The following is a 21,692-nucleotide window of genomic DNA, read 5'->3' as shown; positions in this document are numbered from 1 at the left end:
AAGTTTGTGCTTTAGTACATCAGAATTAGTCAAATGTTTCAGAGGCCAAACTGACTCAGGTTTTCATTTCTGTTTGGATTTGCAGTGATTTAAATCAGTCCTGTTATCATTAGTAGCCAACCTTTTCAAGGTGATCCTGGTGTTTCTCCAGTGAATCAAGGACGTCATTGCTAATGAAGGAAGTTTACCTGCTCCTGTCATGGTACACCTTATCTTGGTCTCATAAATACAGAGTGAAAGATAACACACATCACACTGTGGACCGACTGTAAGTGCAGAAAAGAATGAGACTGGACGCAAGACATTAACACAAAAGCTGAAAGTTCCTCAGACGATTTGGAGAGGGACGAGAGAGGGAAGAAAGAAATATTACTGCTGGCTTTACTGAGCTGAGAGAAGGAAAGAGAAAAGGTTTGCTGTGAAGCTCCATCATGGCCACTCTGAAGGAAAAGAGGACTTGCGGGCAGCGGTGTGAAGACTTCGGCCGCTTTGTCTGGAACTCGGAAAATGGGACGTTTATGGGAAGAACGCCAGAGAAATGGGGTAACAAGGACATGACTTCACTAACCTCTCCTGCATTAAATAGACTAGAATCTTTAAACCGCTTGCAACAAGTATTTTTCAGATTATTTAAAACATGCTGATAGCGCTCATTCAGTCAAGTTACATGTTAAAAATTGTCCTAATAACCTTTAAATCTTTTCTTTTCTTTTTGTCTGTATTTTATTTTGAATTGTTGCTGTGATCTGAGCTTTGTGACATGGTGCGCATGATGAGCACACTGTCCTCATAAAGGATTTGATGTGGTCAGCAAGAATATTCAGGAATGCTGTGGTGTTTAAACAAAGCTCAGTTGGTACTAAGATGCCCAAAGCGTGCCAAGAAAGTATCCCCCATGCTGTTACACCACCACCATCCTGAACTTTGATGCAAGACTAGATGGAGCTATGTTTTTATGGTGTTAATGCTAAATTCTGACCCTAAAATGTGAATGTTGTAGCTGAAACGAGAGTCATCAGATCAGGAAACATTTTTCCATCTTCTACTGACCAGTTCTTCCCATCCGTTAAGTAGCCTCGGTTTCATGCTCTTAGCTAACAGGAATGGCACCACATGTGGTCTTCTCCTGCTGTAGCCCATCTGCTACCATTAAGGTTTGGTTCCTGTTCTTCAATGACAGGAATGGCGCCGAGTGTGATCTTATGTTGTTGTAGGTTTAATTTGCAGTGTTTCAGAGGTACTTTTCTGCAGAATTTGCTTGTAACAAGTAAATATTTGAGTTACTAATTCCTTTCTATCAGTTTAAAGCAGTCTGACCTCTGGCATCAACAAGGCACTGTCCCTCTCTGGATGTTTTCTGTTTTCGGCCCTTTCTCTGTAAACCCTCTTTAAATCATATAAGTCAGGTCCAATTGGCTCGTTGCACGTTTACATTAATGGGCAGTTGAAAGGCTGTACCTAATGAAGTGGCCGGTGAGTGTAGTTGTTTTTCTTTCACATAAAACATAAAAGGCCTCAACAGTATCTGTGTGTGTGTGTTTGCTGAAAGACACGCATGATCCCAGTCACATGTCATGCACTCCTAGAGCAGCGAGAGATAAGTAATGATAAGTTTTGTGCACCCTTCTCTGCTTGACCCTGACAATGAGATTAAATTCAGTTTGCAGCAGCAGAGGACACCTTGACCTCTGCATTTCCACATTAGGCAGAGCTGCCTTGCTAGTGTGTACAGTAAATATTCTTTCTCTCACTCTTATTTTCCAAGCTTCAGAGTGAGCAACATTGATAACTAAAACACTTATTGATGTACCCATAAAGGTGTGTTAATAAACTCCTTCCTTCACAGTGTACATTAGTCTGTACTATGTGGCCTTCTACGTCATCATGACGGGGCTCTTTTCTTTGGCGATCTGGGTCCTCATGTACACCCTCAGTCCCTACAAACCTGACTACCAAGATCGACTAACGTCACCAGGTTACATAAATCATAAATACATAAATACATAAATAATCACAAAAGATATCTCAATGCCTCATAAGCATCTGTTTTTCCACTCAGGGGTGATGGTGTGGCCGGACACATACGGAGAGGAAGACGTTGAAATCTCCTACAACACGTCAGACAAGGCCAGCTGTATGGCAATGGCCAACATCCTTCACGACTTCCTGAAGCGTTAGTGTTCCCATACACGATTTATTCAGCATTATGTAACTTTTAACGTGCACATATGTCAAAGAAAATTAAAAAAAGACACCTGGCTCTGTTTTCACCTCTCTCTTTTAGCCTACAATGACACCAAGCAGCTGGAGTGCAACAACTACAACTGCACCAAGGGGAAGTACTTCATCCAGAAGACCTTCTCTGCCCCCCACCACACCAAGTGGGCTTGCCCCTTCACGCAGAGCATGCTGGGACCCTGCTCTGGAATTGAGGATCCGACTTTTGGCTATAACAGCACCATGCCTTGTGTCGTCATCAAGATGAACAGGGTGCGTTTGGTTTCAGTCTGTCAGGATCTTTAAGCTAGAAAAGCAATGACATCATATAATAACCAGAACTAAAAGGAAATGTTGTGTTTTGTCTGCAGATTATTGACTTTTTGCCTTCTAATAACACCGCTCTGCCCCCATATGTGAGCTGCACCATACTGGTGAGCTGCATGCAGTTACTTTAAAGTAGTAAAGCTGTAGAATAATATCTGAATAAAGTAGTGGGTATAGGGTGACTCTATACTGTGGAAAAACACTGGATTCAACACATTTCCACCTTTCACAGCTCTTTCCATCACACGCTTCCTGTCTGTTAATCTCCTGCCTTTTAAACTCATCAGCCATAGTTTAACAAAGATTCACAAAATGAATCAAGTTTGTCTTTCAATAAAATAAAACTCTGTTTCTGTTTGGATGTAGGATGGAGAGGACAGTGTGGCAAAAATAGAGTATTTCCCAGACGGTGGAATTATGGATCCCTCCTACTTCCCATACTACGGAAATCTAGCACAGGTAAGACAGCAAATAATGATCTAAGATTCAGGAGGCTTCTTCCATGTACAGTAACCTTCATTTGTTTTTAGCACAAAGACATAAAAAGGGTGAAACACCAGCCTGATACACAGAAATAATGAAACTGGTCACTCTGTGCTTTCTTAACCTCATTACTTACTTAATTTGATAACCTGAGTTGAACTGAAGAACAAAGATGAAACATATTAGTGGAGCATACAGGATGCAGAGCATGGCTATGTGCTGAAAGGCTGCAGGGACCTGGGTTTAATTCAGCCTGGACCAAATTTCCTGCCCATTCTCAACTATTTTGTCCAATAAAGGCTAAATATAGGAAAACACTAGAGGCGTTTTATTTTGCTATGGAGATCACACCCTGGGATTTTCATCTATAATGACCTCGATGAGCCAAATACAGACAAAACTACAGTTATGGTATTTGGCCCTAAAACACAGCCAGACACTCACTCTGGCTGGAACTACTTTGATCTTCAGTGCTTTGACCAGAACTGGCTCATTAAACGAATGTTTGTGTCTTCCTTTGTTCACATGCACAGAAGTGCTAAAATTTGAAACATCGTGTCTCATTTGCTTTGATCTCTGGATGTCAGATACGGACGCCAAATTCACAATCCTCTTTGTTGAGTGCTTGTTCACTGAGGATTGTTGGATCGTTGGAGTTTTTTATTTACACTGTTGTAGGTTCTCTACCATTATACTATCATAAGAGTCTTGAGATGATTCGGTGCCACATCATAAGCACTTGTTCTTATGTTGCACTTGGAACTAACACTCTGCCTCTTCTTCTTTCTTTCTTTCTTTTACAGCCTACTTATGTCAACCCACTGGTGGCCGTTCGGTTCAGCCTGGTCGGAGAGAAGGAAGCCAAGATCCAGTGCAGAGTGGTGTCTGAAAAGATCAGCTACGAAAACATCCACGACCCCTATGAGGGGAAAGTCATCTTTTACCTCAAAGCAGTGAAATGAACCAAGTCAGATAGTCACACAGTACCACTACTCACCTGCTAGTATCATGTATCTGGATCTGTAGGGATACTTATCAAACCGCCTTTAAGCCACTTGTATTCAACTTAAGCAGTCTATAGACCTAAGTTTCCAAGTAATTTATTAATGTTGTTGCAAAATAAATTGTAAGATCTAGAAATCTGAAGGAGCAAAATTCAAGCGTTATGACCTCCAAATGTGTCCTTAGAAACAGTGGATAAATGTATTTCAGCAACATAATGAAGAGTCTGAATAATAATGAATAAAATGATATGAATGATATGGTTTTGACTATGAGAATGAGCAAAATCAGAACAGTCACTTCTGAATAATAAAAATCTGAGTATCAGCTGTAGTGTCTGTAACTGGCTGCCGTCTCCTCGAGATAATAGGATGATGACAGTGAGGAGGTTTCTCAGGGATGTGCTGACTGCAGACTTTGTAAATTATCAGCTTACACGGTGCAAGCATGCTGGTGCGCACACATACAGAGACACAGACGGACACGTGTAGGTGTGTCTCACATTATTATTATTGAGGTTCCCTGAGGTCTCGTAAGCCCGCTGTCGTTTTTTTGGAAAGGATTACTGCGTTTGGTGACGAGTGAATGTTTTAATCACGTGGACAGACACACATGAACGCTTCTATAAACATTCACGTGGAACTAAATATTCCACAGTCATCTGTTAGTGGTATTATAACAAAGTGGAGGCAATAGGGAACAACAGCCACAACAAGGTAGGCCACGTAAAATCACAGCAGGTTCGGTGTGGAAGAACTTGACTGGCCTGCACAGAGTCCTGAGCTCAACCCCACACCTGAGCCAGGCCTTCTCAGCCAACGTCAGTGTCTGACCTCACAAATGGATGAATGGACAAAAATTCCCACACGTTCCTAAATCCTGTGGAAAGCCTTCCCAGAAGAGATGAAGCTGTTAGAGATGTAAATGGTCGACCAACATCATATTAAACTCTACAAATGTAGAAGGGGATGTCGCTCAAGTTTATATGCGTGTGAAGACATACGAATGTATGTAATAAGATCCTCCACACCATTACACCATCTGGTTTTGTCTTTTCAGATCATTCTCTGTAAACACCAGAAACGGCTGTGTGGGAAAATCCCGGCATCCTGATCTGATGCTTGGTTTGAACTTCATCAGATGGTCTTAACCATGTGATTGGTTGATTAGAGATTTGCAACTGAACAGGCGTAGCTAATAAAGTTCCTGATTATTGTATATTTTTTCACCTCTTAAGCAACTTTTTGTGTCTCTACAACACAACTACAGTGAATTAATTGCCAAGTTTCCCAGTGCAATTAATGGATCAAAGGAAGAAAGCAAACACGAGACCAAATAAATTCTTCGTTGTCATCTTCTTTTTAATAAATAAAATGAATTTAGCAGTTTAGAAATACACAATCATGAATGAAAACAGCACTTCTTTATGACTTGTAGTGTCTGCCATGACCACCAACACACATGTATGTAAACAGAAAAGAAATAAACAGTCTGCATATTGCAGGAAAGTATCTGAGAATCATATTAAAATATTCAGTAACCTGGCTGTTGGACACACATTTACATTGCACTTTATGGAATATAAGACACTTACAGCACAAGATGAGCAGGAATACACTCCTCAAAGTCTTGTTTTTAGTGCAGAGAAGTGTTGAGCAGGCACATAAGTTTGACATTCAGGGTTAACTAGTGCATTTTGTATTCAAACGTAACGTCAGCAAAGAGTTGTCATTAGTGTCTGATGCATTTCTGCTCCTAAAATCAGGTATTTCATTATCTACCTTCTGAGTTTGTTAGTAGTGTGACCTACCACGGTGTTCTGACATTTGCCGAGAAAAAAGAGTAACAAACTACAGTCTTCAGAGAGCGCTATTATAGCAAAATTCACAGTAGCACGATGATCAGGATAACCCACTTCTGATTAAATACAGCACACAGAAGGTTTTTACGTCAGTCAGAAGCACAATCTGTCATCTACGATAACCAAGAGCCAAAGAAGACAAAGTGAACAGTAATGTAGTCATCTAGAAGAACGACGGAGGTCGTTTTACATAATACAAAAAAATACTTCCCAAATATTTCACCTATAAGATCACAAAACAATATATGGAGATGTGTTGAACTGTCATGTGATTTCTACATGGAGGAGGCAAATCTAAGGTTCAAATTGCATAAGTGACGGAATGACTGATGAAACAAGTGTCTGAAAATAAGAAGAAAGGCATTTCTGACATCAAAAGCGTCACAGCGTAAAGGATCTCTTATCTGTTGTGCTTCTCCTCAAAACATGTGCTTTCTATCAAAGTTTTTTTCGTAAGTAGCAGACACCACCGAGCCTTACAGATGTTTCCAGAAAATCAAAGCGGTTCAGTGATGTTGCGGTTCTGTAGATTACATGTAAAATTATTTCAGCATGTGATATTAAAATACAGTATAGTTTATCTAGCACATACACTACATGTTACACCAATTTGGACCATACCTAGGATGGAGAAACTGTAATGAAGGCTTTTTTAACAGTCAGAAGCAGGCTTTTATTAAGGACCTCAAGTCACTCTCTTCTAAAGCAGCAGATTGAGTCAGTACAAGAAGAAGAAGAAGAAGAAAAAGACAGAGATTTGGTCCTGCATAAATAAAACTTCTTGTTATGCCACTGTTATCTCTGCAAAACTCAAACGAGAACCCTTTGGCGCTGAAGTCAGTGTGGTCATGTGACTGGTCTGCGTTCGGTGCGGGGAACCCATCTGTGTGTGGTAACCTTCCAGAGCAGCGGAGCCAGCAGCAGACTGAGAGTGGTGACGCTGAGGACCAGCAGGTACACCTGCACAGAGCCAGAGAGGCAAACCAAATAAAGATCCAATAATCAGATGGTGAAATTTCATTAACACAGACTTTGAATAAAGCTAATTTAACACTCTTTTGATTTATTCCACAATGATACCCCAGGGAGAGAGATGGATGTTCTTAAATGCCAAGATATCAGTGACATAGACAGTCATCCTAGTCACGATTCTTTATGATGCAAAGATTACTGTGTCATTATAGGATTAGCTTAGATGGGAGATAAGAGGTCTTTTGGCTAAAACCTGACCAATGCAGTTGGTTCTTCTTTGTAGACAATGGATGATTGACACTACACATGAAGACCTGCCCAGCTACTGTTCAAACCTGTTTTTGTGAGGGGCAGCCAATCAGAAGAAAACTGGCTGAAAGGGAGGGGCAAGTCAGCTACATTTCAGAATAACATAAAAGTATTGACCTGGAACAGGGTATTATAGGTCTTGTTTAATTCTGCTTTAAACAATCATTAATAAATTATTATTTAAGGCAGAAGACGAAGCAAACAAAAGTCAAATTGAGCACCTACTATATTCTCCTCTGTCTGAATAGTAAAACAGATGCCAACACTAACATAAGAGGTAATCACTGACCTCTCTGGAGATGATGCCAGCTCGACGCGCACGACTGCCCAGGACGAAGGAGAACTCGCTGACCTGAGCGAGGCCAGCAGAGACGATCCACTGTATGTGCCGAGACCCTGGAGGCAAGATTGCTGACAGCACGAGTACAGCCATCATAAACTGGAAGGAAATAAGGAGTCAAATGAAGCAGAAACTGGAGCTAGACAAAGAAAAACAAAAAACAAAGACAAAACACAGGAGTAGTCTGTACCTTCATAATGACGAGTGTGAGAGTTAGCGCCAGCAAGATGGTGAGTTCATACAGCACAAATGTCGGGAACACGTGGAAACCTGCAGCATCACACAGACACACACTTACCATTCAGTAAAGTCTCACGGTAAACAATACAAAACTAACACAACACCAAGGTCAGATCAGTCACATGATCGCGTTCAGGCTAACCGATAGAAGCAAAGAAGATGATGGCAAGGAAGTCTCTGATCGGCTCGATGCATCCCATGACCTCTGCTGTGACCATGTGACCCTGTGAGGACAGCAAAGCTCCAGCCAGGAAACAACCGAGCTCCATGGAAACATCCAGCACCTCAGTTACCTGCAGCATGAGTCAGCAAGAAAAGAACCAGCACAGACACACAACGGGTTAGACAAGAACATGACATACATAATAAGTGAATAAAGTGAGATCTTTATCTAAAAGAAAAGGTTAAAAACAGACAGCATACTGTCAGCATGAAAAAGACAAAAGCTGCCATCCCCAGCACCAGGATCTCCCTGTTGCCTTTGCTCTCAGTGTGAAGCTTCTTGTAAAAGGGGCCAATCAGGAATGATCTGAAGAGCAAGCAGAGCAGCAGCACAGCAGCCAGCGACACAAGGACCTGGGCCAGGAGATAGAGCACGTGGAGGCTGCCATACAGAAAGCTGCGGTGCACAGAGGGAAGAGTTTACAATGCTGTGTGCGTGTTTACACAGAGCACACATGCAATAACAACAGAAGGACCAACACACCCGTCCAACTCTCCACTTTGTGCCTGGATCAGAGTCGGCATGACAGCGATGAAGAGGCCGAGCTGAACATCTTGCATCACCAACATCCCAAGGAGAACGCTGCTGTAGTCCAGCTCAGCTGCCACACACACACAAACACGTTAATGATCACTGGCTAAGGAAAACACTCCTAGTAATCAGTATTGTATAAGTGGATGTAGTGTGATATTAAATTTGCCTACATTAAAATGTGTAAATTACCAAGAGTAATGGCATGGGAAAAGGCCTGTGGATAGGCAAGCTGCTCTTAAATGTAAAATAAATGTGATTTTTCTTCACTGTGAGCAAAAATCATTTACCGCTGCTGTGCTAGCAGAAGTCAACACAGGCATGCAGGTCACAAAATCCTACTCAGCTATATACTACCAAAGGTAAGGGAGGATCTGCTGAATGCTGCTGTAACTGGATCTGAGGTATGCTTAACTTTCTGGTATGTGGCCAGAAGGATAAATATAGATTTTCTCTGTTTCTTATCTTTGAAACGGAAGTAGTGAAGAGGAAAAACCAGCTAGTCACATCTTATAGCATTTAAATGCAACCTGTTCTCTTCATGTAACAGACACACACGGTCTGTTTCCCTCAAACGCTTTAAACACTCTAACGAGAAGACTTTCAAAACACTTGTGTGAAAGTGCATTCTTCTATTGTTTTATTATAGAACATAACCCCTTAGCAGGTCATAAACTAGTTTAGTACAACCGCAAGCAACGTCAGCCTCAGGTAAACAACAATACAAAATATTATACCATATCATTATTTATTGAACAAAACTACAGGAAAATGCAGAAGCAGTGTGTGGAAAAACTAAGCACACTTTCCTGCTTTCATAGGAATTAGGAGGTAAGTAGCATTCAGGTACTGCTAATCAGATACATTTAACTGATCATCAGCAAGTGTGTTCACCTCTATGAAAGCAGAATTTTTGTCAGTTTGTTGGTCTTGAGCGTTACTCCTGCTAAAGGTGGTTCTAAAACCTACTGAACAATGGATCACCTCATACAGCTTCTGCATTTTGGCTTCATTCTTACAAAATACACAATGACACTGTGTAATGTATCATGTGTTATTGTTCATCTGATACTGTATTTACCTAATTTTAGGACCTGGTAATAACCAGATGATTGCTTTATTATGTCCTGACACATAAAACACAAACCTTCCTTATCTCCTCTGCTTCCTCCTGCCAGGAAGCGGGACACCAGTGGAGTGCTGGACAAGGACAAACAAGTAGAGATGAAGACAGTCTGGGTGGGTCGAATATGCAGGACTTGTCCCCACAGCAAACCGGCTCCTACCATCAGCAGACTCAAAGAGCAGGAACCCTGAACTGAAATCTTCCATACCTATGCACACATAGACAGGTTGATGACTGGATGATGACTATCCATAAAGTAAGTAACAGAGGCTATGAAAACAAATGGTATTAAAACAACTACACTGTGAGCAATAGTGGATTTTACAGAAACATTCTAATACTGATGTGGAATTAAATCCAGATGTATCAGCCAATATTCTTCAGCATCTCTGCTGCTACTTAAACTTTTTCTAAATTATCCCAAGCATTAAAAAAACCTTCTATATTAGCACAAACTGGACAATAATTACACATTACATTGGCAAACATCAGCTGCTAACATCCAATATGTCTGCGTAGTTTCTCAGTCATCCAGGTCACTGCTGTTTAAGGAGGTTAGAAAGAAAGCGACCAGACTTCTTTAAGTTTTCTTTTAAAATCATTTCTCTTCGCTTCTTTACTTCTAAAACCAAAAGGTTGAGAGTCGCAGGTATTTAAACCCTTGTGCGGTCTTCAAAAACCGTAAAGTCCAGTCGCCTTCTTTTCAGCTCTAATAATATACCAATCAGGCTCTAAACCAGGGGTCTCCCACTCCGGTCCTCAAGGGCCGCTGTCCTGAAACTTTTCCATGTGTCCCTGCTGCAACACACCTGAATACGACTAGTGGGTCATTAGAAGGACTCTATAGAACCTGACTGCATGCTGAGGTGGCAACTCAGCCATTTGATTCATGTTCCAGCAGCTCATGAGTGAATGAACATGGTGCAATAAAAGTACATTATTCCAAACACTTACATTTACTTAAATTGACATGAGTAGGGTTAGGAGTTGCCACCTCAGCATGCAGTCAGGTTCTATAGAGTCCTTCTAATGACACACTAATATTCAGGTGTGTTGCAGCAGGGACACATGGAAAGGTTTCAGGACAGCAGCCCTCGAGGACTGGAGTTGGAGACCCCTGCTCTAAACCAAACATTGAAGGACATAAAAGTATTGTTTTAAAAGTTGCTTTTACAGGTTGTGATACTGATGTTGGTTAATTCGTGTCATGCTGCACCACCGCAACACAACATACAGAACAGTTTGACCATGTCATTGGCATCAGTGCCAGACTCGTCTTTGCCTTATTCCAAAAGCAAAATCTTCTTCATTTACCTTTCTGAGGCGCTCAGGTGAGAACTCCAGTCCGACCACAAAGAGAGTGAAAAACACACCCAACTCCCCGAGAGTCTCCACCTGAACCATAGACTGCAAGAAGAAAAGCCAAACACAGATATAAACAACAAGCACGGAAAGTAGAAAAAAAGACTGATTTAAAAAAAAAAAATTACAGTCTCGCTCTCACACACTTTGATGCTGTTGAGCCCAGAAGGACCAAGCAGGACCCCACAGATGATATATCCAAACATGGGAGGAAGACCTGCTAGAGTGCAAATCCAGCCACAGGGCAGAGACAACATCACCACTGAAACCAAGTCCTGCACATACATGTTTAAAAAAAACGTCAATACTGACTAAAAATGAATACAAATGAATACAGAGTATCTGCTTCTTATGCGTGCGAGGAATGACTGACTTTGATAAAGTGGTGGTCTGCTCTCGGCATTGTTGAGTCTCGCGGTTTAGTCAGAACATACTGGTTGTTCTGCGAGTCAATGAGCATGCTCAGTCCCAGGTCATCCTCCACTTCCTTTTGCCTGGACTTGTTCTTCCTCTTGCTTCCGTTCTCTTCGTCGTCTTCCACTCTCAGCACGGCCTCTACATTCACTCCTTTCATCTACACAGCACACAGCACGGAAGGAGCTACAATCACTATCATCTTCAGTTTTTAACTAACCACAATATGTGACAGTGACTGTCTGCAGACCTGCTTGTTGTTGTCAAAGGCGTGCTCTTCGATCTCCTCCTCAAGTCGGTCGGCTGCCTTCCTGACATCCTCCAGGATCTCATCCAGGATGGACAGAGTCTTGTTCTGGGCCAAAGCGCTTTTAACAGCTTCCTGCTGATGCTTCTCAGCCGCCACCAGCTCCACGTACTCTTGTTCTTCCTGAAGTGAGATAGGAGGGGCCATGCATATGTTAGGAGAGATGAATGTAGGAAATGTGTATTAAAGATTCAGTCTTAAATTTTGAGGTCTGTAGGATGGTCGTATCAACAGTTTTATATGTCTCCTATATTCACACAGGATTAACTTATTTGATAATAAATTTACATTTTGGATAGTCTTTTTGGAAGTTTTTATTCTGCTACAGGTCTCTTCTTGTTAAAAGACAGTTTTTTCTTTCCACTGTCACCAAAGAGCTTGCTCATAGTGGGTCATCTGATTGTTGGGCTTCTGATATTTCCCTGTCCTTTGAAAAACTGAGATACAAATAATGAAACACAGCTGACTTCACCTTTATGGCTGCCTCCCTGAGGGCCTCCAGCCTTTGTCTGCTGCTCTCCTTCATGTTGACCACATCCTTGTAGTCTCCCTGTAGCGCTCTCTGCAGGCTGTGCAACGCCTGGAACACGAGGTGCTCGCTCTCATTCAGCTCCTTCTGCAAAACCTCCAGAGTGTGAACCTTAATGCAGACAAACAGAAACTTGTCAATCGGTAAAATGTCTCTGGTCATCTTTCACTGAAGCCACCGTGTGCCGTGCAGTTTCATGACCAACAGGACAAAACAGATTGTGATGAAGCAGGTTACAATAGGATGAAGGTGCATTTTATGTGACTCTCGGCACACATCAGAAGAGGCACTTAAACACAATAAAACAACTGAATGCACACTATCCGTATATGCAGAACAAATATGTGCAGAAAGTCACATGTTGAATTTAGATGGATGTCACAGCTCTGGGGAAGAAGCTGCCTCTCAGTCTGGTGCTGTGTTTTAGTGAGTTAACTAGAAGGCATTTCATTCAGATCGTTTCAGAGGTAAACTAGAAAAAAAAAACTTTGAAGATTTGAAGAAAGCACATTAAATTTAAATGCATTTTCAGCTTGGTCTGGTATAAAAGTCTAAAAGTGGTGCTTAGCTATTTCTCCTGTTAGTTGTTTTAATCAAACCAGTCATCTTATCGCTACATGCACAAATCATAGGAAACATGAATTATAAGCATGCACAGTCATTCTGTGCAACGGTCAGAGAGGCAAACAGTTTAGAGACCTAAAGAAGAATTACAGGTTATGCAAAAGTTAAATGTCTCTAACTCTTCAGTGGATAACAATTTGAAAGGAGCTCTTGGCTCCATCAGATTGCTTTTTCTCAGTCTGGTACCTGGAAGTGTTTCTCAGTCTCTGAAAGGCTCCGGTCTTTCCTAACAGCATCGGCAGCAGCCACCAGCTTCTTGAAAACCACATTTTTCTGACGTAGGAGGCCCACCAGCCGCTTGCAGTTACCAGCCACCCAGCTCTGCCCGTGTGCGGCCCTGTTACTTCGATAGAGCTTGACGGCATGCTGGGCCACCTGGTCTTTTTGGACCACGGCAGATGCCCCTGCCAGGATGAGGCACAGCAGCCAACATACAGCCTGCATCCAAAGTCCTACTCGTGTCTTCACCAGGGTGTGAGGGGGACTGAAGACGGGTGTGAGGCCTGGATATGGAAAAGGTTTTTTTAAAAAGTAAAAAAAAAACAAAATAGTATGACAGATTAAGATGGGTTGAGTGTCAATGCAAATATATCTATATATATGAGCCAGTCATATGGCAAAAATTCAATGCATTTGTTGACATGGTTGAGACAACCTTCTGGAACTGAAGCTGAGCATCAAAATGGGAAAGAAATGTGATTTAAGTAATCCCCTTAAAACCAAACTACCATCTACCCATCTCCCAATGGCTCCTTCCTGTAGGATAACACACCATCTCACAAAGCGCAAATAATCTCAAACTGGTTTCTTGAACATGACAATGAGTTCACTGCACTCCACAGTCACCAGACCTCAATCCAGTAGAGCACCTTTGGGATGTGGTGGAACATATGACTCAGATCATGGAGCCATGTGTGATGCTGTCATGTCAATTTGGACCAAAATCCCTCTCCTATGTTTCCAGCACTTTTTTTTTTTGAATATAAGCCATGAAGAATTAAGGCAGCTCTGAAGGCAAAGTGAGTGGTATTATGTGAGATACAGTTGGTACTTATGCAACCTGTATATTTACTATTGTTATACCAACAGCCTGTTCAGTCTTTAAGCAGGGTGTGGTGGCAGCTGAACATGAGGTCCGTCTTGCTAGCAGTTCTTATTATTAAGCTTCACCTTAATGTGACTGAATGCTTAACCTGTAAAAAATTCCAGAGCTGCTTCCTCTGCTGCCTTCATCAAATACGCTGCAGTATATATAGTGAGGAAAAGGATTGTATTTAAAAAAGAAACAGCCAAAAAAACAAAACATCCAGGTTGCTTTACATTTAATCTTTAACCACACCAACACTGAATACATTCAACTCACAGCCAAGGCAGTCTGCACTGATGTGAGCATGAGTCAAGCTGAGAGATGTTTACTTTCCAAACTCCTCCTATGTCCTTCTTCCTTTGGGCTAGGCTGCAGACGCTCTGCCACTGCAGCTAGAAATCAGTAATACCACTGTTCCGTCTTGAGCTGCTGAAATGGACAAGCACACATACGCACACACAGGTTCTCAAATTTAAGGCATTACAAACTTTAAAATAAGGTGTGTCAGCCTCAGAGAATTAAATGTAAACAAAACCAGAAGTGCAGTTTAAACATTTCCTTTCACTTTACAAAGCCTGATCTATGAAAAAAGACCACGTATACACCATGAAAAACTAACAATGTTAAATGACTATATAACAGGTTATGTATGTTAAAAATAAAACACCAATGCCATTATAAACAGCCTCCGTTCTATTATTATTACTGACACAGTAACATTAAAGGTTAATGTTTTATTTGGTTTCGATGGAGTAGATTTTTTTAAATATAACACATTGCTTTGTATGACAAAGTCTTTGTTGTTGTAGTGATGTAAAAAGAAATACTAAAGTAAAATGAAAATGTCCCACAGGTGATCTGCACTAAACTTTGGACTCGTACCTAAAACCTGAAGTTTTGCCTTGTCAGGATGTGCATGTGCGAATAAAAAACACACACACACACACACAAAATGGAGCACAGACGTGTAAATGTAAAATAAAACGGGGAGGACATTTAGCTTTCCCAATAACACACACCGCCAGGTATGAATGACATACCGAGGAAACAGCACGGACAGCCAGTGAAATCACCCATTTTCTTCACTGTCCCAAACACAGATTACTCGACTCCTATGAGTGGGTATATCAGCAGAAACAGATGAGTAAAGAAATCACTACCTGCGAAATGTGTGTACTGTCCTGGCTCTCAACTCCACGACTGAAGGAGCAGCAGAAGAAGAAGGAAACAATCGTGCTGTTGTGCCGCACTACCACCACCCCTCCTCTCCTGCCACATAGCTGGAGACAGCGTCGGTGCAGGCGTTCACCGGTTTTCACTTGGCCACCAACTTCATGTTTACTCCGACCTCCGGGCCGTCGGTAGCAGTGTCGGTGCAGGCAGACAGAAAGGGGTAACAATACTTTTCCCCCCCCAGGTAGGTACAAACGACCCAGTCCCTAAAACAGCTGAGTTAGTTCTAGTGTGGCTAAAGTTGAATAAGCTGTTAGGTAAAGCTGAGTTAGCTTCCAAATTGCCCGGAGCTGTCAGACCAGCTCCAGCCAGCTGAGTCCACACACACACTTGTGACACAGCCGTTAACGCTATCTCAACTTTGCTAACATTAGCAAAGAAATGACGGTCGTGTGTGTGTGTGTGTCGACAGCGGATCCCCTCCCCAGTTACACCAGGTGCAACTAAAACTAAAAAATCCCTCCTCTGCTTTCAGAACATATTCCTGTCGATAAAAAAATAAAGATCCATCTTCAGATTACTTCCGAAACATCTTTATCAGATTTGATATGGGAGTTGTAGTTCTCAGGTGTTTTGTGTTTTCGACTCGACTCTTGCCTCAAGTGCTTTTACGTTATGGCAGCGCTTCTCCGTTCTTTCTTTTATTTTTCGGTTATGACACATTTTCACTGTTGTGTAAAGTCGTATTATGTCGGTGAAGCGAGAAAAAACACCGTTAAATTAGCTCCACGCCTAGTTTTACGACCCGTCCCCCTCAACAAGGGTTATACTCACGGTGTAGTATCGCAGTAATAGAGGCGGAGTAATAATGAGACTTTTTAAGCGGTGTCAGAGACGTTGCACAATATTTAAGAATAAAACAAGTATTTTACCGAAGCGGGGTTGTATTTTGAATTTCAGCGGTGATGAACTACATTACCCATGACTCCAATTGCCGTACAGTAGCCCAGTTCTTATGCGCATGCGCGCCGGGGGGAAATTGGATCTCAAGTTGGCCAAAACAGCGGGTGATAAAAATGGTAGGTGAGATTAAAAATGAGAACCCGTTAGAGTTGTTTATCCCCGTTTATGAGCTCCTCAGACAGTAACAGCTGTCTCTGACGCTCAGGGGTCACCGCAGTGTGCGGGGTCGGGGTGTCCGCGGCCAAGTGTCGCATCGTCAGAGGAGATGTGTGTCAGCAATGTGAGGGGAAACGGAAGGTCAGTTGTTGATGTTTTCGAGACGGGATGCATGCACTTGCGCCACGTACCTTTGCCTTTATGGGGTAGCTCGTCTGCGATGCTGACCCAGGTGAGGATACCCCGTGAAGGACCCCCCGTGCCTAGAAGGACCAGGTCGACGAGCTGTGGCCTGCCATAGTGCGTTTGCTGTTTGATCATCGGGTGGGTCAGGTCTGCAAAGACGGGCCACATGATCAAACAGCATATTCGTGGACTAACCAAACCTCGTGGCCGTGCATTTGCAAGTGCTAACATCAGCGCTGTGGCACACCTGGTTTCCAGCCTTTTACTTTTTAATTACATGCAAAGCTTAAAGTAGTGAGAGACCGCACAGCAAGTTTTCTGTGGAGTTTCTAGTGAAAGCCTCCGCTTGAAGGGAAGTCTTTGCACTCTAGTGTACTCTAATAGCACTTACCCTGTATGTTTGAATGTTGGTGTGCAGTCTGATGAGCTCCTCATGCATGGCAGGACTACCAAAGCTGGCAAAGTGGGGGACCTGTCCTCCATTACCCCAGGACTTAGAGGGGTCCAGAATTTGTAATGTTGGTTTGATGAGCATTATTTGAATTTATATGCAGCTTGAAATATTTTAATTACTTGAAAGAAGGGCCTGTGTCTATCTTACCTTATCACATTTGATACTCTTTCCTATTTCATTTATATTTTGGCCCCTGCATTCACCTGCATCCCTCCTTACTTTCCAGCACAAGCTGAAGTCATCACAGAAGGACAAAGTTCGGCAGTTTATGTCCTTCACGCAGGCAGGCGAAAGGACAGCTGTGTACTGCCTGGCACAGAATGACTGGAAACTAGAAGTTGCCACAGACAACTACTTCCAGAACCCAGACCTCTACTACAAAGAATCCATGAAAACCTCAGTGGACCGCAAGAAGCTGGAGCAGCTCTACAACAGATACAAAGGCAGGTGTCGGGGATTGAAATCGGAGCGACCCGCTCATCCCATCGTGCTTTTGCTCATTATTTTCGGCTGTTGTTGTAGATCCCCAGGATGAGAACAAGATAGGCATCGACGGGATCCAGCAATTCTGCGATGACCTGATTCTAGACCCGGCGAGCATGAGCATACTGGTGGTGGCGTGGAAGTTCAGAGCGGCCACGCAGTGCGAGTTCAGCAGGAAGGAGTTCCTGGATGGCATGGCTGAGCTAGGGTGAGCAGTAACTGGCTTTGAAATCTACTTTGTGATAAACTGTACTGCATTTCTGACATATGAGTGTATGTACTGTGCCGTTTGTCTCTGTAAGACGAGTCATACGAGTATTTAAGGTTTCATATTTCTTGACTTGACATCATCATCATGTCCTACAGGTGCGACAGCCCTGAAAAGCTTAAAGCCATTCTTCCCAGACTAGAGCAGGAGCTGAAAGACTCAGGAAAGTTCAAAGACTTCTATCAGTTTACCTTCAGTTTTGCCAAGAACCCAGGCCAGAAGGGGTTAGGTAAGAATGACAGTGTGTAGGGAAAACACTGTTTTTAATCAAAAACATGAAGCATCCACCCTTAAACAGATTTTCTGCTTTCTAGACCTGGAGATGGCCGTGGCTTACTGGAATCTAGTTCTCACAGGTCGGTTCAAGTTCCTGGATCTGTGGAACCGCTTCCTGCTGGTAAGTGTGGGATGTTCTGTTGTCTCCCCGTTCTTTTCATTTTTGGATCAGTGGGACATTTGGGTATCTGACATGCATGAATCGATTTCCCTGACATTTCAAGCATGCTTTGACCATCTTGTTGACCTATATAAAATAAATAATCCAATCCCCCACATTGATTTTTGACAGTTCAGAGTTATGTCACCTTTAATTGAGGCTGTTTGTTTGTTGCCTTTGTAATTAAAACAAATGTTGTTTTTTTTTATGATCACAATGAAACGTTTCCTGTTGCTGTTCTGCATTCAGGAGCATCACAAACGATCGATTCCCAGGGACACATGGAACCTCCTCCTGGATTTTGGCAATATGATTGCAGATGACATGTCAAACTATGATGAGGAAGGTGAGCTAACGAGTCTGGATGAAGATGATCGGTGAACACATTGAAAGCTCATCAGTTGTCACATTAAATACGAATAATTCAGGGTGTTGTCTCTTTGTCTGCCCCTACGCCAGCACCCAAGTGACTTGAAGTACTGTGCAAATGCTTTGAGCCACCAATAATTGCTTTCTTTTGCTTTAAATGAGCCAGATTTTCTAGTAGTTCACATTTCTTAAGCTAAATCTATGATAAAGGTCAACAATAAGACAGTTTGACAGGTATAAAATTGTATTTTTTCAGCAGCTGAACAGCTCTTAGCAAGAACTGGGTATATCTCAATAGGATGTGTTGTGAATCTAAAAAAAAAAGAAAGAAGGAAAGTGGACAAGTAGCAGGCAAAAGAAGTGGCAGGCCGTTAAAAACTATCTACAGCAGAGTCACTTCCTTTAAGGCCACCCTTTTATCTAACTTTCTTATCTCTAATGTCTTGAATCGTGATTTCACTACTTAAATCTTGTTTATTTATATTCCCTCTAATGTATTCCTCTTCTGCTCGCTATTTTCAGGGGCCTGGCCCGTTCTGATCGACGACTTTGTGGAATTTGCTCGGCCGATTGTGATGGGGACCAAACGCAACGTGACATAATGTTTGTCCCGGCTTCATGCAGCGGATAGAGTTTCGCATTTCTTCCTGTTTTCTTTTCCTGAATGAGTTTTTTGATACAAATGAGCCAAAAATGAGACTACTTCTAATTAAGCCTGACTGCAGCTTTTTCCATTAGGATTGTTCTTCCAACTGCATACGATGCCTCTGAAAGGGAGAGACCCGAACTTTTAAAATGGAAAGCAGGACGGGAATCAGTCAGAAATAGAACTTTTTTTCTTTTTTTAGTTGTTGTTTGCTGACACAAACAGCAATGTGAAGAGGATGTATATGCTCAAACCTCTCACCGACAGGTGTAAAACCACACCTGTGGACTCACTAACCAGCAGCCTCGGTACAGTGACAGCCAGAGAGTCGGTTGGAAGTTAAACTCTGCATGTTTTGTGAGCTAGTGTGGAGTGGTGCCATGATGTGTGTGTGTGGGGGTGGTGCTATTAAGGTTATTTTCACTGATGTTGCGAATGTGTTGCTCTCCAAGTTACAGTGAGAGCAGACAGAGGAAGTGAGCTTGAGTGTGTGTGTGTGTGTGTGTGTCTGTGCATATTGCCTTATTTACAATACCATCCCACATATCTTTGGTTTTGTTGATATGTAAAAGTCTGGAATAATTCACCTTAAACTCCACATCTTGTGTTCAGAGATCTAGGTAAAGAAGCACGTTTGTTGAGCACCAGCAGAATCACAAAGGCTTTATCGATCTGTTACAGTGGTCTCACTTTCATTTCATCACACAAACCCCACTGAACGTCTGTCTCTGTCACTAACTGCAGGCTTTCTGTGCTGCTCCTGATAGCTCTACCTCCTGCAGAGGCTCAGAGAGGGACGTCTGTGTTCTGAATTAGGAATTACCAAAAAAGAAAAGCATCGTAAAAGGAAATGAAGTTGATGAGATAAACATGTTACTGCTGTTTGGGGCATTCTCAAGTGAGCTGAGGAGCTCACATGTGATGGCAGAGAGAAGTGCAGCAGTCAGTTAATGTGCTCGTATTCAGACTGACGCGGTCGTTAGCAGGTCTGACTTGGTTAGATTTTTGTTGTGACTTCTGTGGCTCGCTCAGGCCTGAAGCTGGCCGATTATGGAAAGGAGCTTTAGAAGAGCAAAAACAGGTCGTGGCACTTTTTTTGTTGCGATTGGTGCAAAAGCAGCATTTGCGATGCTGCAGCATTATACTTGCTGGTTTTATGTCTTGACTTTAGCAGCGATTAAAAGTACGAACAGAGAGAAGCTGAGGGGCGCTCTTACTCTTTCCTGTCATCCCGGTGAGGATGACTTGTCACCTCTATAAACTGCACTGAAGTACACTTTTTCTGTTGTAGGATTATACATTTTTATTTAATCAGACGGCACTGTGTGGAGCATCGGAGTTATTCGCGTCTCGTGGCAGTAGGTTTCTCTCACGTGCTGAAGTTTTTATAATGAAGATGTGCATCGCAGCAAGGAGTATTTTAACTGATTGTTTACATGGCTGGAGGTTGCTTTTTATAGATTTGGTTGAATTTATTACATAGGACAACATGAACACTGCTCAGGCTGCCATCTAGTGGTGGCAGTGGGCTATAGCATTTCTCACTTTTCTGTAGTTTAATGAAGACTTGAGCCTTTTAACACTTAAGAGATCAGTGCAGCAATGCTTATTATTATTATTATTATTATTATTATTATTATTATTATTATTATTATTATTATTATTATTATTATTATTAATAGGATTAACTGTTTCTCTTTAAGTGTACCTAAAAACACTCTACATCCCAGAGTATGGCAGAAGGTACCAGAGCTCAGGTCCCACCCTCTCCTCAGTCGGGGTGAGCTGTGCGGCTTCCTGTATTTGTCAGTTCTGGTTCTGTCATGTGTTGTCACTTCAGTTAAACCATGTGCTGAAATAAAGTAATAAAGTTATTCTCTTGCATCTGCAGCTACCTACAGGGGGAAATAACTTGACAACCTGGTTGGAAATGCTCATATTTATGTAAACACAGTCACTCATAAACTGTGGTGGTATGTGTGTGAATGTATAATTTTCTTTCTTTTTTTTAAGTTCAAGGTAAATCGGGACTGGATTGTGGGTTCACTTCCAGACTGATTATTGCGTCACAGTGTTTGCCATTGTAATTAAGTTAGACATGTTGCTTTAATAACAAAGTTTCCATCCTGTCAGCATCGCCACCGTCAGCCAGGGTGGCTGTTATCTAACACCTGTAATTCTCCGTGGTTCAGGAGTGACAGAACAACTTCCAGTATTTAGTGTTCTGTTACATTCGGTGCATTTTTAGTTGTCAAATGTGCGATCGGCTGTTTCTAGTCGCATGTGGTCATGGTCTTTAAGACAGTGTTATTTTTGCTGGCAAGAAAACAGGTATTTACAGAGTAATGTTTCTGCTGCAAAAGCATACCGAACATTGTTTTCTTGATAAATGTTGTCAATAAAGCATGTTGTTTTTAACAATCTTGTAAAAGGTGGGTTTTTTTTCACAACTATTTGTAGTTTTTCATTTTAGTTTAGTTTTAATTAACTACAGTTGCCTTGATCCAGTGACCTTTGTATATTTACCACTCACTTGTAGAGTTTTCAAACAGCTAGATGGTGATGGGCAAAATGCTTGAGAACTATGAACATTGAAGTTTTATT

At 42.0% G+C, this 21,692-nt stretch overlaps 3 protein-coding genes across 10 annotated transcripts; 2 read left to right on the top strand and 1 right to left on the bottom strand.

The window, feature by feature from the left end:
• Window positions 1-226: 226 nt before the first annotated feature.
• Window positions 227-5,855, top strand: LOC146525504 (potassium-transporting ATPase subunit beta-like). The gene is made up of 7 exons (XM_085172112.1): window positions 227-543; window positions 1,847-1,975; window positions 2,060-2,173; window positions 2,285-2,490; window positions 2,589-2,651; window positions 2,911-3,003; window positions 3,831-5,855. The coding sequence occupies exons 1-7, from the start codon at window positions 432-434 to the stop codon at window positions 3,987-3,989; spliced, it is 876 nt and encodes a 291-aa protein (XP_085028238.1). The 5' UTR covers window positions 227-431; the 3' UTR covers window positions 3,990-5,855.
• Window positions 5,685-15,252, bottom strand: slc9d1 (solute carrier family 9 member D1). 3 transcript variants are annotated; one of them, XM_085171080.1, is made up of 15 exons: window positions 15,115-15,252; window positions 14,231-14,383; window positions 13,054-13,370; window positions 12,187-12,354; window positions 11,658-11,837; window positions 11,367-11,567; window positions 11,140-11,268; window positions 10,946-11,038; window positions 9,653-9,839; window positions 8,458-8,575; window positions 8,175-8,370; window positions 7,894-8,044; window positions 7,702-7,781; window positions 7,461-7,610; window positions 5,685-6,850 (listed from the first exon to the last, which is right to left on the bottom strand). In XM_085171080.1, the coding sequence occupies exons 3-15, from the start codon at window positions 13,309-13,311 to the stop codon at window positions 6,737-6,739; spliced, it is 2,025 nt and encodes a 674-aa protein (XP_085027206.1). In that variant the 5' UTR covers window positions 13,312-13,370; window positions 14,231-14,383; window positions 15,115-15,252; the 3' UTR covers window positions 5,685-6,736. The 3 variants fall into 3 exon arrangements, with proteins under 3 accessions (XP_085027206.1, XP_085027290.1, XP_085027378.1); XM_085171164.1 differs by having other exon boundaries at window positions 14,231-14,380; window positions 15,115-15,230; XM_085171252.1 differs by lacking the exon at window positions 15,115-15,252 and adding an exon at window positions 14,995-15,108.
• dcun1d2b (DCN1, defective in cullin neddylation 1, domain containing 2b) lies at window positions 15,244-21,509 on the top strand. Of its 6 annotated transcripts, none has more exons than XM_085171834.1 (7): window positions 15,244-15,371; window positions 17,113-17,329; window positions 17,409-17,577; window positions 17,736-17,866; window positions 17,952-18,034; window positions 18,323-18,419; window positions 18,965-21,509. In XM_085171834.1, exons 2-7 carry the CDS (start codon window positions 17,155-17,157, stop codon window positions 19,042-19,044), a joined length of 735 nt encoding a protein of 244 aa, XP_085027960.1. In that variant the 5' UTR covers window positions 15,244-15,371; window positions 17,113-17,154; the 3' UTR covers window positions 19,045-21,509. The 6 variants fall into 6 exon arrangements, with proteins under 6 accessions (XP_085027960.1, XP_085028116.1, XP_085027813.1 ...); XM_085171990.1 differs by having other exon boundaries at window positions 15,245-15,347; XM_085171687.1 differs by lacking the exon at window positions 15,244-15,371 and adding an exon at window positions 15,967-16,206.
• The last annotated feature ends 183 nt before the right edge of the window (window positions 21,510-21,692 follow it).

This window comes from Neolamprologus multifasciatus, chromosome 1 (genome assembly GCF_963576455.1).
Source record: "Neolamprologus multifasciatus chromosome 1, fNeoMul1.2, whole genome shotgun sequence".
Lineage (NCBI taxonomy): Eukaryota > Metazoa > Chordata > Actinopteri > Cichliformes > Cichlidae > Neolamprologus > Neolamprologus multifasciatus.
The sequence above is the reverse complement of the archived record's forward strand: the minus strand, read 5'-3'. Positions and strand labels throughout refer to the sequence as shown.